Genomic DNA, 20,450 nt, shown 5'->3' with positions numbered 1-20,450 from the left:
ATTAGAAAGCAAATGCTGCTCTGAAATTCCACAGATTGTCGAGAAAATTGAGTCTTATAGTGATGATTTAACCTGCATTACAAGACATCCTGGATTCCAGACTGTTTGTCTAGACGTCTTTGTCCTGGAGACTGCATACTACCAGTATCGTTCTCAGTATGGAGATATACAGAACAGCATGAATGAGTAAGAATGACGTTTTATTATCAATAATTATTAGGAATTCAACAAAAGTGGTGTATTCAGTTGTGTAACAATTTATACATTTTTATCATAGGAGAAACAGATATACCGCATATCGTCAACTAGCTCGTTGGTGTTGGGGCTACTTAGGAAAGAGTGTTCGAGTTCCCCTCCCCTCCTGTGCAGTAACAAAGATCCGTGAGACATTCAGCTCAGAGGAGTATCACGGATATCAAGACCCAGAATGAGTAAGCATAATTTGACTCAAAGTAAAACATTTTTTAAAAAGTTTAAAAAAAGCAATATTTCTCATGATGAAAAAAATATTTATAATATTATACAAAAGTTAAAAACATAAGCAAGAAAAAGAACACTAAAAATAAAAAATATCTGTAAAGATATCTATTTTTTTAATTAGAATAATTTAAATCAATGAAAGCATCAGCTACAAAATAAATCCTGCACCCAGGAATGGGACGTGGGCCCTGCTTACATGTTTCCATGTCTTTAATGACTATACAAGGGGAATTATTTACACTATAGCTACATACTATGACACTAAAAATAAAGCAATCTAATACTAAGTTATTTACATATGCAATATACTACACAACTATATACATGATGGACGTGATAAAGTTTTGTTCATCACACATGTTCATCACACTTCTCTTCTATACTGGTGTCTCTTTCCTCCTAAAACGAGATCTGAAATGCTGCACTGCCTCACTTTTTTCAGGATGCACAAAGTCACTGCAAAGTGGTGGTGGCTGTATTTCTGGCAAGCAGGAGACAGGTGGTTGATGGGGTGATGTAGCATCAACTGAAGCTTCCATGGATGCGAATGTCTCAGTCATCAATGAAGTTACATACCCTGAAATGAAGTCAATATGCAATAACTGTGTCATATGAGAATCTTAATTTCTACTCTTCTAGGTGCTCATTGTTTTCCATAAATTCAAATTAAATTTTTTAAATTCTTTATACTGTTTCTATTTTATTGGTATATATATATATAGACTTTATTTAGGCATTCCCATTAGTCAAGAGAGGGAGAGAGAAAAAGAGGAGAGGAAAGGAGTATTGTTGTAGTACCATATGTTGAATCTACAGTTCTCTTTCGCACACTGTACTCTCCATGCTTAAACTTGGGAAAGCTGATCTTGAACTGCATGTTCCCTTCCTTTGTAGCAGCCTGCACTCTTGACGTATTTTCATTGAAATGAAGAGCAGCAACGATCAACCTTAAAACAATATTGCTATAAAATTACTTATCTTAAACATGCTTTGGTCAATTCAACTTAATTAGTAGATTATCATACAGGAGCACAAAAAATATGGGGCAGATGGAAGGATTTTATTTTTTAATATATATTTCCCGAGATAGAAAAAAATTAATGACAAAAGACATCACAGTGTTAATCAAGTTAAAATTCAAAGAATCCTTGGTAGAAGATACAAAACCAACATTCTGTGACTTTAATCATTCACTCATGTCACTGGGAAGCAAGTTTGTTTGAAATTGTAAATTTTGCAAAAATAAAAAAAATATCGAGGTGACTCCCTTTTTTTGAGGGGCGGGAGGGGTTGTTGATCTATCAATTGATTTTATTTGGCCTTGCATAAAATATACAAGCAGCATGGGTTATTGAACATTCATGAAAATTCTGAAGCATAAACATACCTGCAGTACATGCCATAGTAAGAGAAGGCCACCATTTTGGGGGCAAAGTGGTTGACAGTACTATGGAATGCCTCTATCTGTGATGTCTGGTACAATGGGGATAGCTTGGGAATGTCCCTTTTCATCTGATTGGACAAGATGATGTCACTAATCTTCTCACTTGCATTTGATCCTTTTTGAAAATGATATAAGAAAAAATTAGTAAAAATGAAATCAATAAACATTCGCAGTTTTTAATAAGGCTCAACACTTTTATAAAAACCATAATATGCTAACAAAAGAAAATGTTTAATTATCAACAGACCTATGCAAAGAACAAGAGGCCCACAGGCCTTAATGGGGCACCTAAGGATCATAGCCCATACGGGGTGCCTGAACCCATGAATTTCACAATACAGGTAGAAAGCTTTATGGACATCATAATCATGCCTTTAGTGTTTCTCAGTTCTGTATGGAAGTAGAAGAAGAAAAATTTCTAAGATTTAATACATTTTCACTGCGTGTCCATATTGACCCCCACCAAAGGGCCAGGAGTCATAAACTTCACAAGTTAGAGATTTTCATAGACGTTAAAATCATGCAATTAGTTTTTCGCGAATGTATATGGGAGTAGAGGAGATTTCCCAATATTTAATACATTTTCACTATATGGCCCCACCTTAGGACCTGAACCCCTGACCTAGGGATCATCAAATTTACAACTTAATGGGCTACCCAATCATTCTAAATATCTGTTATTTGCAATTTAGTATCAATAGCATGAAAGAGGATGTATTTTGAATGTTTAAAACTCTATACCAAATTTGGTCTTGTCCTGGAGTCAGAACCCCTACCCTGGGGATCATGAAAGTTAAAATTTTGGTAGAGGCTTTCCTGTTCTACATTACTATGTATTTAGTTTTTCTCACACACATGTGGATATAAAGAAAATTTGTCAAATTTGGGCAGTTTTTGTCCTGCCCCTTAGACTCCAGGAGTGCAGGAATCCTTAAATTTACAATTTATGTCCACCTTGTTCAAAAAATGCTACATACCAAAGTTGAAAAGAATTGGCATGGTAGACATCAAAAAGTAAAAAATGTTCAATTGTTAACGCATGACGAAGGACGATGACCGCAGACCAATTGCAATAGGTCATTCGAGTAAACTTTGGTGATCTAAAATTTTAACAAGTGGTTCTACCTGGTTTTATCCACTTCTTCTTTCGTTCGTCGCCATAAAGCATGCCATGGGCACACGATGGGAATAGCTCATTGTGTCCCTCATGCTTGTTGTGAACATGGTTTTCAACGGATTCCCACTTTGCCCACATCAAGTCCCCATCCCCATTAGGTGTAGAGGCTGCTACCCAATATAGGTGATTTGTCAGGCTCCTGCTCCACTTCGATAGCTGTCCACATTCACTCTGTTTGGCGGCAGCCAGGACTTTTTTCTTTAAACCTACATTGAATAAACAGGACAAACTCAGATAATTCTCAATGCATATTTTCTACAGTTCTCTCCAAACTTCAAATAATTAAGCATGCATAGCTATGTGTCTAGTAAATGTCTGCAAATGTTGCGAGCATAATTCAGAGTGAACAATTAAAAATATTACCTTTAGCAACATGCCACACATCATAGTAATGAGTGGTCTCGGGTAAATTTTCCCTGATCCACTTCTGGATTTGTAGATGGCGGTCAGTCACGATCGTCCCTATCTCCAGATCGTTATTTTTTACCCAGTCAACAGCACGCTCGAGACCTCTTTTCTCCATACCATTACTATTTTTTACTTCATTACTCTACAAAATTGTATAACAATATAAATAAGGAGAAAAAGTAAACCACATCTCACACACAACATCAAGAACTTGAAATCACAAATACAACTTTCAAAATAAACTTCTTAAAATAGATGTTTAAATATCATACATAAAGACTAGTTAATGTCAAATCTTTCCTTTCATTCATTTATGCAAATACCTGAACTAGCTGGATGTCAATCACAATTCCTTTTTCAAGGTCAATAGTGCTGTAGGAGCCAAACTTGGCACAGTGACCAGGGGAGTCAGCTCGCCCATCTCCAACAATCAGTGGCTCCCCTCGTTCCACCGCTTGCCTGGCATACGTCTCCTGGTGTCTGTTCCACACACGAGCAATGACAGGAAACAGCACAGATGCCTGGTGGGAATAAAATGTTCTACTTGTTATGGTTGCAACTCCCATAAACTGCAGAACCCGCAGAACTTTAGCAGCAAGGGCTCCAGAGAACAGAATGCTGGCAGATAATCCGAGGTTTCCTACAGGAATGTTTCCAAGGGAGGGCTGGCTACTCCATTGCCAAGTAAATCCACAGAATTCACACTCTGCACTAATCTTGGCCATCGTCCCTATCACCTGATGAACAGTGGCTGTGGCGTGTCTATGGCACCTCTTGCTCCAACAACTTTGATCTGGACACTATAAACTTTTCTTCATCCAGTGGGTTGTAGGGCTTTTCATTGCTAAAACATTTCAAATTAAACTGATTATATAGCTTAGGTTTTCCTTAGTACTTCAACGGATAGGATTTTTCAGACACTTTTTTCAACAATAGATATATAATGTTGTTTTGTTTTAATAGAAAATAGTTCAGAATTACATAATCAATTTTTTTTAAAAATTTCTACAACTTCAATCTGAATTTACTTAGAATGCTAATTCCCCCCCCCCCCCCCCCCTCAACTAAACACTTGAATTCTCACAGAATGCAAAATAGAGCTTACTTATTATTATGGATATGAGAATCATCTGAACTGGCACAGCCACTAGATGGTTCATACAGTGAGGCAGCCTCACTCCCTACTTCCTCTATTGACTCTCCCCCACTTGACAAATCCAGGACAGGAACTGCTGCTGGTGGTACTTGTGGAGTGGGCAAGTCATCCCTGCCATTAAATTGTACACCAATGCTGCGAACACGTGGTTGGAGATTAACTTGCAGCCCTGGAGAGTAAAATGGCCATTAACAATCTGCCCAATTGTAAAAAGTGACTTTTTTTTGAGTAACAAAATACAAACAGGAGAGAATTGATTTGTATTAAAATTTCTATTTTATCTAAAACTTTTTATCGTGTTTCTGGGTTTTTTTAATTGTAACAAAAACATGAATAAACATTAACTGTACATAGAATCAATTCACTGATATAATATTATTGTCTGTAAACATTAAATTTGACCTTTCTCTTTATTCTTTGCAGCCACTTGGATCTTAACACTGCGTTTCCTAGGTTCTTCTGTCTGACAGGCCATTGATATGCTACTCTCTTCCTAAAATAGATATAAATATTGAGTATTCTGTAGAATATGCAAATGCTAACACTTTTTAAACAATTTTAACTAGTTTTACTGTTTCAGAAATGTTTGATTTATTAACCTACATTTGAAAACAGATTTCTGTTTTGACAATTTTCAAACATGATCTATAACCATTTCCAATCAATCGTTATAGAAATATGTGGAAATTGTTATTTGTGAAATTCTCCTACAGAGTTTAAACTTTAAGAATTATACCATTAGTCACGCGGGCTCCGGGATTTTGCTATTTCGGAACCCACCGAAGAATTTTGTAGCCCACCAACTCAAATAATGTAAAATAGTCTCACTATCAATATTAATATATATATATATATGTTTATCAGTGTTCATTCCATATCAACATCAAGCAAAGCATCCCAACCTCACTTTCCTCGAACCATGGACAGGGCTCGGAATTAACATATATGCTCGTCAGTCTGTGATTGGTTAAACGTCTGGCGGACTGACATTCATCTGTTTTAGTCAGTCCGATGGGACTGGTTAAATTTCTAAAGCATCATTTTGGAAAATGTATTTATGAATATGGATTATCACAATACCGAACCCGATATAAAATACTTTTTTGAAAAGAAAATGTACTGGCCATGTGGGTTACCAAGATTTCAATTGTACTCGCTCAACCCAAATTTCACTTGCATTTGGTGAGTGAACAGGTGTTAAGTTTAAACCCTGGTTTAAATTGATTTATGTAAACAGGAATACCTAAATGGGTGCTTGCTGACTCTCAACATGCTCTTGTAGGTCTTCCTCTACTGGTATTTCTGTATTGTTGTCACACAGCAACTCTGTCAGTATCTATAATGAACCAATGCAACAATTGTTACAAGTGTAACCACATCCTTGAGGCTTGAGGAAATGCAGTACTAAGTCTAGGAAATTCTGGGTGGGGATTTACCTACACTCAAATTTTTGCAAGTATAATAAATTAGTAATTAATTACGAAGATGAGATTCAACAAATAATCAGATAGGTATGCTATTTGCTTATGAGACAGGTGCATTGTACCCACTGCACTTCTGTGTCACTGTCTCGCCTCACTGATGCGTGAAGTCCAGCAATTCATGAAGTCAAAATAAAGGACATCTTTGTATTTAACATGTTACTGTACATTGATTTATATTGTTTCATATGGTAAATGGAAATGATTGCATTAGACATTGGCTACTTTCAGCTAGACATGTACATTGTTTATAAAGTTATTAAGTTGAAACCTGCATCGCTGTGGGAATAATACTTCTGAGTGTGTTTGATTAAAAAAACAACAACAACGAAGAACAGAAAAGAAAATTACCATGTTTTTTGCGCGCTTTGCATATGCTCTTCGTTCGGGCGGGGGGGGGTCGTGAGCTGAGGAGACTGAAGAAAGGCGTCGTTGAGTTCATCCCTCTTCCGCTTAGGATATATCGATGGCACAGATCCCTTACGAAGACACTTATTCGCAGGAATGCCGAAGTCTTTCATCAGCGCAAAACGGGCCTCATAGCAATCCTCGTTAAAATGTTCGCTACAAATCACTGTGTACTGCGATGGCCCAGGCCAGTCTGCCCTTGTTAGCTTTACAAAACGAACCCAGGCTGCTCGCTGACGCTGATCTTTTGGGAAAATATGTACCGAAACTCCATCTGCTTGTCTTTTGCTACAACCTGCCACAACGCACATCCGTCCTTTATTCTTACTAGCCATTTCGATGTTATAATCACTACCGAGCTCTACCAATTTTGCATTGAGAATGGCGCCAATGATGTTAGTTGGCGTCACTTCCGGTAGAGCCCGTTTTCGTTATCGTAAAGGTGTGGATTAGCAATATTTTGATATTTCGTGCAATAACTCGCATATTAAAAAGCACTGAGTGATCAGACTTGTTTTTTTCTGTTCTTTATTATATAAACAATATTTAAAGAAGCACTTTGAAAACGGCTTCACGGACACTTTAATCCTTCAACTTGCGTTTGAAATCTTGGTGTCATGTTTGACTCTAAGATGGATATGGTAGTAAAGTACACTTTTTTGGTCGTTCAAAATTTTAAAAATGAAATTTTTGTCACATAATAACTAATTGTCAGTTCATTTTTAGTTCAAAACAAATTTCAAACTTATCTACAGGTAAAAACATAATTCATTTAGAGGTGTTCTTTTAATTCTTTTCTGGTCACATCCAGGCCAAAAGAATTTTGCACCCCTTCTAACAGCTTTGTACAAATCTGCAAATGTACCAAGGAAACACATTTGTCACATTTACCCCAAGAAACAATTTTAATGTAATTCAAAGCATTCATATCTTTGGGATAGAACCTATTGCAAACGCAACACTTTACATCATCAGCGACATCAGAATCTGAATCTGAGGGAGAATCAAGCTACATTGGTGCTGTTGATTTAGGCTGTAATTTTTTCTTTTTAGTGATGGGATGAGAGGGTCCTGGAATTGTCGCTGAAGTAGATTGAGAACTATTCAGGGATGTCACGCTTTTTCTCTTTTTGGAACCTGATGACTGAGACTCTATACGAGTCTTAATCTGTTGAAGAACACCATCATCTGTGATTGGCTTCCCAGCAACCACTTTACTCAATGTTTTACGTACTTTACTCAATGTTTTACCACTTTACTCAATGTTTTACGTACTTTAGCTGTTTTTACGTTTTGAAGAATCTAGCCTCCTTTGCATTCCAAAAATTCTTTTTCCTTTGATTGTTTGGGTTGTTCATTTTCCCTGTCTTCACTACTGGTAATCGAGCTTGAATTTGGTGATATGGTGGAGGAAGAAATGGCTGCGAAAGTAAGTGATGGGGCAACACGGGAAACTGAGACTACAGTTGGGTCATAGGGATAAATCCCACATTTTCTAAAGGCTACCTGAATATTGGATGGTGTCAGTGTGGCAGCATAAACTTTGCAGGCAATTTTACAGACATCAAACCTCGTTATGACATTTCCACCAGATTCCCTCAAATGTCTGTGGCACGCAGAGTTCCAGGCAGTCTCGAAAGGCCCATAGCAGCTCACATCTACAGGCTGAAGATGACTGCAATGGGGTGGTAAAACAAATAGGATGATGTTGTTTTCCTTTGCCCAATCAACAAGTCCTATAGATATGTGACTCCTGTGTCCATCATAAAGAACAAGCACTGGAGACTTTTCATCATGATGAGGTAAGTATTTGAATAAATGATCCTTGATATAGGATGTGAAGATATACGTGTTGGACCATCCAGAATCACTCATGGTACCTGTTGCTCCTGGACTTGCACCATCAAGAACACCATCTATAAATCGTTTCCCTGGAAAAACAAAAGTATGGTGGGACTTGTTGCCCAAGAGCATTCCCAGCACCAATGATGGTAATGGTCTGAGACATCCCAGATGTAACAGCTTGTGTTTTGTATGATGATCTAGACACTATTTTAGGGGGTTTGTGGTCTGTAGACAAGCCTTTTTCATCAATGTTATAGATCGCATGTGGCCTCTCTTTAAAGTTATGTTGTGAACAATCTAGTTAATATACTGCACTTTGAACAAGTGTACTGTACCGACGGACGAAAATTTCAGGTAGACCTTCCGAACTTTTGGTGGTCTCGGGCCTCTGGTCCACAATTTGTGTCAAACCAATAAATATATTTTTTCATTTGATAACTCTTTCTTTGAATCATTCCACTTTCCCCATGACAATATTGCAAAACAAGATTATTTTTTATTTGACTTTAATTTGGAAATTTTGTAGACAAATTGGGAAAAAATACTACTATTTTGCATTGGGAATGGGGCCGAATTTCGGACCCCTACAACAGGGTGGAAAATCCCTGAAGTGAAAGCAGTGATGATGACGTTGTACTGGCGGATTACAATCGCTGGAATGACAATTTGCGACAAATAAATGTTCCCGCATTCACAGGCCCACAACCTGGTCCCACCAGTGAATTACAGGAGTACAAAAAGGAAATAGATTTCCTAAATTTGGTTTTCCCTACTGATATGTATACGATTCTGTCAAACGAAACTAACAAATATGCAGAACTTGCATTACAATCGAAAGCAAATCCAAGTTGGTACAAAACAACTCCGGAGGAGATGCGAGCATTCTTGGGGTGCTTGATTGTGATGGGCATGTTTCTGCCCCATCTCAGGACTTGTATTGGTCTTGGGACAAACTTTTTCATTTATCTTGCATTGAAGAGAGGTTTACTCGGACCAGGTTTGAAAGTATACAACGCTACTTTCATGTCGCTGACACTACAACAAACCCTCCTAAGAATCAACCAGGACATGACAAACTTGCCCATGTAAGACCAATCCTTGAGGCCTTGCGTGTTAATTTCAAGCGGGAATACAATCCACACATGGAAGTATCCATAGATGAAGCCATGATAGGCTTTTCAGGGAGGCTTGGATTAAAGCAATATGTGCCATTTAAACCCACAAAGCATGGCATAAAAGTGTGGGTTCGAGCCGATCCATCAAATGGATATCTCAATGATTTCCAAGTTTACACGGGAAAACAAAACAAAATTCCGGAGGTCAATCTCGGAGGGAGAGTAGTGATGGATCTGATGGAACCTATCCTGGACCTTGGCCACCATGTGTACTGTGATAGCTTCTTCACATCAACGGATCTCTTTTTGAAGCTATGGGGAGAAGGAACGGTAGCCTGTGGCACTGTAAAATTGAATCGAAAGGGGATGCCGAAGGACTTGGATAAAATAAAATTGAGAAATCAAGGTGATCATGTACAGAAACAGAAAGGAAATTTAGTTGCGACAGTGTGGAGGGATAAAAGAAACCTCAACTAACACAAAGCAAGAGGGCCAGCAGGTTACCAGAAAGCAGAAGGATGGCACCATGAAGAAAGTCTCATGTCCGACAGAAGTGAAACTCTACAATGCACACATGGTGTTGATCATGCCGATCAGCTGAGATCAACATACAACATTGCAAGAAAAAGTCTAAAATGGTGGAAATATTTATTCTTCTTCCCTTTTGATGTGTGCATTGTGAATGGATACATCTTGATGTGAGAGTCCCCTAATCATGTTGTCAAAACAAAGACAAACAAAATCAGGCAAAGAAACCAGCTTGAATTTAGAATGAATTTAGCACACCAGTTGATAGACATAGATACATTCACATCAAAAAGAGACAATCTGATTTTAATCCTGAACAGTCGAAAAATCATCACTGGCCATGTACCATGCAATGTACCATGCACAAGAAGAGGGGGTGCAAGAATAGCACCGATGGGTATTTACGTCACTTTTTGCACACGACACGTAAATTTCATCCTCTCAGCATCACAAAATGCGGACAAACATTTTCTGATAAGAAAATGGCGAGTAATGTAGAGTTAATGGAAGACGATATTCTAGGAGCAAAATTTGTTCATATAAATGTAAAAGAACACACCAATGTACAGCTCAAGCCAGAGCTGGAAAGGTCATCTGTGACGTCAGCAACAGGTAATTAATTACACAGAGAAATGTTGTACACACCCACATTGACATAGAACGAAATAGTTTTTAATATATTTCCTTGTTGAATAGTTCCATCTTTTTGTGCCATTCTATGTTTTTAATATATTTCCTTGTCAAATAGTTTCATCTTCTGATGCCATCCAACCACCAAATGATGTAATTGCAGTCTATGCGAAAGACATCGGACCGTCGGACCTGACCGATGTGCAGTGCCTCAGGTCCGATGTGTCATTTTTTACACCGCACCGGAATGTCCGATGTCTCCGTATCCGGTTTTAAGCTTTATTATTTTGACGCGGAGTCATTTAAATGTTTGTTATAAGTAAAAAATATCACACAAATTCAAATACGTAAATGAATGTGATTAAACCGCATGGAAAGTATTATGCAGGAGGGATCCCTGGTATAGTATTACTAGTATAATAAATAAGATTTCCTTGGTTTTGCATTTTCACGTGTTTCACTTTTTTACATTAGGTTTTTCGGTCTGACAAAATTTGGTTCGGTCTGGTGTGTTCATTGATTACACAGGACCGAATGTCCTGTGTGGTCCAAAAAACTTTCGCATAGACTGTAATTGAGGTATTTAGATTACTACTGAAATCACAAATACAACACTACATGAAAAGTGTGATCACCCAGTTCCATGAGACCACATCCCAGGTAAAGCACTGTATTTTTAATCAATTTACAAAGCCATTTTAATTAAAAATCTATCTTCTTGTGGTTTTGGAATTAATTCATAATTTTTCCCTTAGATTGACAATACAATGATTGATACATGCATACCCACATATACAACAATGTCACCTGCCACATGGACACAAGACTCCAATTATACGCAACCAGCTCCCTGGACTCCACAGATTGCAGAACCATTGCTTCATCAGCAGATGCCAACACTGCAGATTTCCCCTCCACATTCAACACATTACATTGCCACCTCGACAGATGCCACCTCAGATTACACTGGAACAGATTCAACCGCAAATCACACTGGAACAGATGCCACCACAAATCTCACTGGAACAAAGTCCAATGCAACACATGCTTCCAACTCATGCAATTCCATCCCAACATGTGACACCACAAAAGATGAATACCGCACCACAACAGATGCCATCAAATCATGTAGACAGCCCAAGTACACCAAGGAGGTCACCTAGGAAGCATGTATCTACAGACTCAGGGATCGCGCTGGGCTTCGCCAATGTCGCCAATTGCGATTTTTTATTTGATTTGGCGACAAAAATCGGCCGCTGGCGATATTTTTGGCGACAAGGTTTTGTATATTGAAATTGGCATATATCAAAATTGACCGCATATCGGAAGCACGTGCTGCTAGATTTAAACGCAGGTAAAGTATCTGTAAACTAGCGCAGTCTGCTAACAGGTGCTGATTGACAGATCAGGTAAGTTACAAACAATCGATAATTGGATTAAAGACCACGAGATGGTGACTCGTAATTATCAATTTAATAGTTGTGATAACACAGTCGTTGGCGATTAAGTAATTTACTTGCTCAGATCTGTGAAGGATTTTAATAAAGCGAATGAAAATAAAGGTCTTTTTGTTCGTCATTTGAAGCCGATAGCCAAGCGAAACTGAGTTTGAGAAAGTTGAAAGAGACAGAATATGTATTTGATATTCCGATACTTATCCCAAACAAAATAAAAAGATCACTTGATACCATGTACATACATCGTAACGGTCACATACATTTTGCTAAACATGGGTAAGCGCAAGTTAGAATTTTCAACTCCGACAAAATCAAAAGTGCAGAAGTTAACGGCATTCGGCTTTCGATCAAATTCCAGTGATCCGGAACCAACTACACTAGTGCATTCAAAAATCAGAGAATGTGCAACACCTTCTAAGACACCCGTTCATTCAAAAATCAGTGAATGTGCAACACCTAAGACACCAAGTTCTCGGAAATTCATGGACGCTTGGAAATTTGGCCGTCCGTGGTTACGTTATGACGTGAAGCTTAAACTAAAGTTTTGTGACTTGTCCATTAGTGCCCAAGTAGTGAACGTTTTCACAACTGGATGCGATATTATGAAGAAAGAAAGTGTCACTAAGCACGAATCGAGAAAAGGTAGGAAACTTCTTTTTATATAAATATCTATATGTATAGATTGTATATTTTAATAATATATTTTTTCTAAACTGGTCGTACAAATTTGCTTTAAAGTATCTAACCTCCTATAATTACAAGCTTGAAAAGATTTGCATGCACTAGGACCATACAACTTCGGAAATTTGTACGACATTTATCATAGAGTTAATAAGAAAACGTTTCTTTTATTCAATATTTGGCCATATATATAATATTTTTGTTAGGTTACTATTGTTCAACATGTAATTTGAGAGAATTACGTTCTGTATATATACATGGTGACAATATTATGATTTGGAAAATTACTAGTGAATCGGGAGGGGGGGTGGCGAAATGTATATACATGCAATTGGTATAAAAATATTCAACTCAGGGACGGACCCAGGGATTTTTTAAAGGGGGGTCCACTACTAATTTTGGTTTTGAAAGGGGGGTGTTCCACCTTTAAATGCCACTTTAACCTTATTTTAACTAAGTTTTCTGACAAGGGGGGGGGGGGGGGGGGGGGGGTGTGTGTCCGATCTCCAGGAAATACCCTCTCTGGATCTGCCACTGTAGTGTCTTTATTTCAATGTTTTGATTTTTCAGGTGATAACAGCCACACCTTTGCAGCGACAGTAAGCAAACAGACAAGGGATATGGACAAGGCAAAGGTTGCAGCATTGTCCAAGAGCAAGAATGCCATCGTATCTGCCATGACCAATGTAATGTTTGCAGCACAACATGACATTGCTAACACTATTGTGCCTGAACTCCACCAACTTTGTATCACACAGGTATTTATATTAGAGTACAATAATGCAATTTTGAATTGTGACATTTTCACTATGCCATAGCAAATTACCCGGTAATTAGACTTCAATGGGATGTCCATAATTGACTTGCCTTTATTGTGGCATTACTTGTGTTTTGTTAATAATGTCAATATGAATATGTGGACAGTATAATATTGCTCTTTATTTATCCTTGCAACAGACTTTTGGAACATTCCTCTATTTCAGGGTGCAACTCAACTGAAAGACCTCAAAGTGGACAACCACACATCATACTCGCACCACAGCAGCACTAAGGAATTTCAGCAGTCTATGGCAGAGGTAGTGGTAGATCAGTTGTTAGGTCAGGTTCAGAACTCTGGAGTGTTCAGCATTATGCTAGATGAGAGTACAGATGTCTCTGTTCATCAGAATCTAATGGTTTATATTAGGTACTTGGCTAGTGTAGGTGGTAGGGTTCAGCCTATTACTCGGTTTCTTGGTATTAGACAGTTGTCAACTGCAAATGCAGAATCCATTTTCACTGTACTTGTATGCTCGAGTCTTATGGTTTGCCTCTTGACAAGTTGGTTGGTGTTTCAACAGATGGTGCTTCAGTTATGGTAGGTTGTAAGAGTGGTGTTGTGACTAGGCTTAGGGAGGTGACTAGTGGTTTGTTGGCTACTCACTGTATTGCCCACAGGCTAGCTCTTGGTACAGGAAATGCTGCAGACAAGGTGAGGTATTTGGTAAAATTTCAGGATGTCATTAACAGTATGTATAAGTACTTTGCCTATTCTCCCAAGAACATGTCCAGGCTTGAGGGTATCCAAGCAGTCCTTAAGGATTCTAAAACCCGTCTGCAGCAGGTCTTTCATACTAGGTGGCCAACTTTTGAAGGTAGTGTGCAGGCAGTTGTTGACAATTACTCTTCCCTAGTCAGTGTATTTCTTGAGGACAACTCTGCTAAGGCTCTTGCTATGCATAAACCTATCACCACTTATAAGTTCTTGTACACGGCACACTACCTGGCTGATGTTCTTAGGCATTTGGCGATTCTGTGCAAGTCCTATCAGAGGTCTGATATTGACTTCACAGAGGTGAACCCCCTCCTTCTGTCTACTGTTGAGGTTTTGGAAGGTCTCAGATCTGGATCAGGTGGCAATCTTTCTCAGTTTCTTAACCAAGTCCCTGAAACCCCAGAAGTTGATTCAGTTGGTTTGTGCACTTTTGAGTTTAAGGGTCACAATATCAGGGACAGTGCCCAGCAGAGGTCAGAGGCTTCTTCAGCCTGTTCCCAGTTTGTAGGTTTAGTGATTGACAACCTTAGGTCTAGGTTTACAGAGGAGGGGGATGCTACAGTGTTAAGGGCTCTAACTCAGTTGTTTGACCCATCGTTTTACTCACAGTCTGATAGTTCTGTTCTTTCTGAGGCTTCTTCTGTAGTGTCCGACTATCTATCTTCTTGTGGTGTAGGTTCAAAGTCTGACGTGGAAGCTGAACTAGTTAATTTTCAGGGTTATGCTAAGATCCAAGTTGCCAAGAACCCCCATGTTTACTTAGGTGTTAGGGACTTGCTTCAGCTTAGCATAAGGTCCAAGTCTACCTACCCTGCCCTTGCTGTAGCTGCTGAGAGACTTCTTGTTGCACCTGTCAGCACCGTTGATTGCGAAAGAGGTTTCTCAAAAATGAACATTATAAAAACCGACCTGAGAAACAAGCTGTGCATTGAAACACTGGAAAACCTTATGTGTTTGAGCCTCTTTACTGAGCCTTTGGACTATGGAACTGCATTTGACAAGTGGGCATCTACCAAGGCTCGGAGGATCTTGATGTAACACTCAGTGATAGACTCTGCCTTAGTTAATACAAACAGTGCGTGATGATATTCTAGTGCTTGATATTATCAACGTTTATGATATTTATTATAATAAATTATGAAAATTGTTCACTATCTTACTATAATGGGAATAAATACAGTAAAACATAGATAAGAGAAGCAAATACACACATATCAGTAGAAATATAAAACAACTCGCAAGTCAATACATTGACACATCAAAAATGGTCATAAATTATGGTGTTTTTTCTGGCACTTTAGCTGGCTCCACTTTCTACAAATTGGCGACAAAAAATTGCAGCTGGCGATTTTTCTGGCGACAGAATTTTTAAAGCCAGAGCAACCCCTGAGTCAGTGATTGGGATAAGCACGCGCCCTGCGCCATAGTCGCATTAAATCAAAGAATGGCGCATAGAATATTGAAACACTGCGCCGTTGTGGCGCACATCGTCGATACACCTAGTTTGAGCTTTTCCCCACTGACTTCGTAGATATCCAAACTTTTTAACTTTTGAGCTGATCCCCCACTTAATCTATATCGATTAAGTGCTTCAAAAATCTTTATCGCTGTTAATGCTTTAGTAATTGTACAACTTTACGTTCTTTTAAGCACAAGTATGACTTAGATTTCCTCAGTGTCTAATCAAATAGTCTGGTCCCCGCCCCCGCCACTCCTTGATTACTCGTTTTCACACCCAAAACAAGTGATCAAGGAGTGGCGGGGCGGGGACCAGACTACTAATCAAACAGTAAAAAGTTATCTGATTGGTTAATACTGTTAAATTGCAATTTTAATGTGCACGGACTGGAGATGCCACGAAAAAAATCTTAAGCCTGACAAAGGGCAAACTTACATTAATTTTCGCCTTAATGATCAGCCAATACTGGCAAGTAGACACTGTAGGAACAGAAGGAGACGATGATGCGGACAATCACGATGAGAATCCTTACTTTAACAAAACGTAAATTTAACACAAATAATAAAACTAAAGTTATCCACGGTATTACAGTCTGTCATTAGTGTTTAGATTATAATTTACTGGTCTCTCGGACTTGTCATTTTAAAATGTATCATAAAAATTTCAATTTGGTGTATTCATTTTAGAAATGTCACATTGACACTAGATGGTAACGCACCATTGTCACATTAAGCAATTTGCTTATCTCAATCACTGTATCTACTGCCATCAAACCATATAGACAACCCAAGTACACCAAGGAGGTCACCTAGGAAGCATGTATCTACTGCCATCAAACCATGTAAACAGCCCAAGTACACCAAGGGGGTCACCTAGGAAGCATGTATCTACTGCCATCAAACCATGTAGACAGCCCAAGTACACCAAGGGGGTCACCTAGGAAGCATGTATCTACTGCCATCAAACCATGTAGACAGCCCAAGTACACCAAGGGGGTCACCTAGGAAGCATGTATCTACTCCAGAGCTTTCTGATGGACAGGTAAGCAATGCTTACAATACCAGCAACTTTTAATTCTAATATAACATAAAAATAATATTTATCTTTAATTTAATAACTATATATATATAACATATATAAGAAATATTGAAATGAAACTTGCATATGCAGAAGAAATACATAGTCATCTAATGTACTGTTTTGAAGAACTCTTTTTTCCTTGTTCATAGATATTTATTGCAGAGATAAATTTCCTCAATTAATTTTCTGTATTACTTCTAGATGACGAGGCTCCTGTCAAAGCATCCCTTGACAGTTAGGAGGGATGCACTGAGGAAAGCAAAAAGTGCAGCAAAAAAGATTCATTCCTCAAAGATGGCCTTCACTTTGACTGCAAAACTCCTTCCTGCAGTTTTTTCATGTGAGGAGTTGGCCCTCAGTAGAGGACAAGGTCTAAAATCAAAAGATGGAGACAAAAGACCTGTTCTTGATGTCACAAAGATGACAGTTTTAAAAAGTATTAAAATAAGTGCTCGTGTCACTGTGTCATGGCAACAGCAATTCTACTAAAGTGAAAGCAGAAAGATTTCGGAAGAAATATCTTAATACCAGATAAATTAATAGTTGATTGAGTTACACAAATATTTCAGAGCAAAGTGATACTAAATAATGACATATGATATAAATTCTTTTTTTTTTCAGAATACGTAGCAGTGTGGTGCGAGAAGAATGGTGGAAAATTTGGGGAGAAGGAGGTCAATGATGCAGTAACGGAGCAGATTTCGTATGCCAGAAAAAAATTGAAGGGGAAGAAAAAACAAGACAATTAAGACAGACAAGTCGACAGCTGAGTGGCTTCAAATTTATGTTCAAATTTGTAAATTTGAGTGATTATGAACTGTTATTATTTGATTGTTAGTTGTACAATCTCCTTATTTGAAAACCTCTATATTTAAATTGTATTAAATTCAAGACTTAATTTTTTTTAATTAATTTTTTTTAATTAAATGTAATTGTTTCATAGCAACAATGAGTTTACTTGTCTATATCCTTGTTATATTGAAAGACGGATTCATTTGCATATTCCGCTTAATGTACGCCTTAGCTTTATGCCATATTCCGTCTAAAATTTAGCAGGATTTTTAAGCGGAATCTTTGAGCGGAATCTTTAGGCGGGCTAATTTACATATTTCACCTAAATTTTCGCTTAAATTCCAGCTGGACTCCATCTAATGTCCACTTGTATTTCGCCTAAGTTAACTATTCATAGTAATGCTGACTTCAGGCGAAATACGCCTTAGTTGTCCGCCTGAAATCCGCCTGGAATATTTCGTACGGGAGGAGAGACGAGAGATCCCAAGAAGAGGAAATTCCTGCAGGAGAATAGAGATCGACATTTGAGGAAACAGAAGTATACATTCAAACATTTGTACTCTATTGTCGCGATAATGGTGTGGAACTAATTTCATATTTTGTTATACACAATTTGAATCAAAATGAGGGGTGGGGTGGGGGTGGGGGTGGGGGGTGTCCTATAGTTTTTGGCCTGGCCATCTGTCTGTCTGTGTCAAATTTCTTTTACATTGGCCATATCTTTTACACCATATGATGCAAAACCTTTTTAGCTGGTATGTATATTGTTTGTGGCAAGAACTTTCCATTGACACTAATGCATTTGAAGTAATGATATTCAAATCGATCTTTGACCTACTTTTAATGAATTTGTTAATAAGACAGATACTTTTGGATCTTAAGAGTTGCTGCTTTTACATCGATTATGTTCATTACTTGTGAGAAAACTTTCCATTGACACTAATGCATTTGAAGTAATGATTTAATGAATTTGTTGATAAGACAAATATTTTTGGATCTTAAGAGTTGCTGCTTTTATATCGATTATGTTCATTACTTGTGAGAAAACTTTCCATTGACACTAATGCATTTGAAGTAATGATTTAATGAATTTGCTTATAAGACAAATATTTTTGGATCTTAAGAGTTGCTGCTTTTATATTGATTATGTTCATTACTTGTGAGAAAACTTATCCAACGATACCAGAGTTGTTGACCTTTAACCTTGCATGTTTTTGTAAATATTTAAATAATCAAATTGTGACCTTAAGAGGTTGTAAATATTTAAATAATCAAATTGTGACCTTAAGAGGTAGACCCTTCATATTTGGTATGTGTAATCCGCGGGTATCAGTGATTAACAACACATCTTGCATTTTCTTTTTTAGCTTGGAAAGACAAAAATACTATAAACACTGAACAAAAAGTTAGAGCTTACCCTAATAAGTATATGTCCGTTATCATCGATGGAATGGACCAAAGCAAAACACAGCTCCCTCACTTTGTGCAGGCGAGTAAGTTCACCTCCACCATGTGGAGGTTGCGCGTGCACTTAGTAGGGGTTATAGTACATGGTACAGTATTGATGTTTATGGGCTGTTGTTTTTTTTTTACCTCTTTGAGTACAGCCATTCAACAAACCTCACACTGTCTGTCCTTTTAAGCATTTTCAATATGCATAGAGATTCTCTGCCGGACAATTGTCTCCAGATGGACAATTGTGCAAGGGAAAACAAGAAGAGGTTAAGAGTCTCTCAATCGAGTGACGACAATGATGCAGGATTTTTTTAAAAGTTTAATTATTACATCATAGGTATCTTTTGGCATTCATGGCATTCCTCGTTGAAAGCAGCGTCTTCAAAAAAATTATGAAAGGTGAGTTTGGCATGAAACAGTACATGAAGGACAAGCCAGTCAAATTTGGAATCAAAGTGTGGGTTGCGGCAGATGCAGTCACAGCTTATTGTTACAATTTTGAAGTGTATATTGGAAAAAATAATGAAATTCTAAATAGAAATTTAGGCCTTGCATCGAAAGTTGTTATCAGTTTGACAAAGCCATTGGACAATAAAGGCTACGTGATATACACTGACAATTTTTACACAAGCCCCACCCTAGCTGACTACCTTTACTCTCGTAAAACTTACTTATGCGGGACTATAAGAACCAACAGGAAAGGGTATCCTAGGGCTCTTATACAGCAACCAAGACAAGCCAAACGTTTAGACAGAGGATCATCAGACTGGCTAATGTGCAGACCTTTGTTGGCCACTTACTGGAAGGACAACCAAATTGTTTACTACTTGTCCTCGTATCACTCACCAACTGCAGACAATCTAGCGACAACTCGGCAAAATAAGGATGGAACCGAGATCCAAATTCCTACTACCCCTACTGTGAAGGCTTATGCGTCATATATGGGAGGAGTGGACAGACTCGACCAGATCTCTCAAATGAACAAGTCAAAAAAATCCCTACGCTGGTACCGAAAAATTGAGATACAACTGCGATAAATATCCCTTTATAATGCTTATATCTTGGAAAGTACAGTTGTGGACCATAATCCAAGAAATAAAAGAAAAAGGGACATGCTAAGTTTTCGCTAAGATGTAGTACATCAACTGATAGGGACATACAGACAAGAAAAAAGGGGTTTCAAGCGGCCACGTTCCGTCGTAGAAAATGAAGATGAGCAGACTTTGAGACTGGACGATAAGTCTCACTGGCCAGCACCAAGCACCAACAGGAAGCACAAACACTGTGTTTTGTATGTAATAAAAAAAACAATTTATACAA

The 20,450-nt window shown here is 38.1% G+C and overlaps 1 protein-coding gene and 1 pseudogene across 1 annotated transcript in view; one reads left to right on the top strand and one right to left on the bottom strand.

Moving 5' to 3' along the window:
• Positions 1 to 431, top strand: part of LOC125682111 (P2X purinoceptor 7-like) — a 1,969-nt gene extending 1,538 nt beyond the window's left edge. Inside the window, exons 2-3 of the mRNA XM_056153273.1 lie at positions 1 to 186; positions 278 to 431. The exon at positions 1 to 186 is cut by the window's left edge and continues 36 nt beyond it. Of these exons, the coding sequence (XP_056009248.1) occupies positions 1 to 186; positions 278 to 431 (340 nt within the window). The remainder of the gene's footprint in view (positions 187 to 277) is intronic.
• Positions 183 to 5,738, bottom strand: LOC130046249 (uncharacterized; annotated as a pseudogene).
• Between the last annotated feature and the right edge of the window lie 14,712 nt (positions 5,739 to 20,450).

The sequence above is a fragment of the Ostrea edulis genome, chromosome 1, assembly GCF_947568905.1.
Source record: "Ostrea edulis chromosome 1, xbOstEdul1.1, whole genome shotgun sequence".
Classification (NCBI taxonomy): Eukaryota; Metazoa; Mollusca; class Bivalvia; order Ostreida; family Ostreidae; genus Ostrea; species Ostrea edulis.
This window is presented reverse-complemented; position numbering and strand designations above follow the sequence as displayed.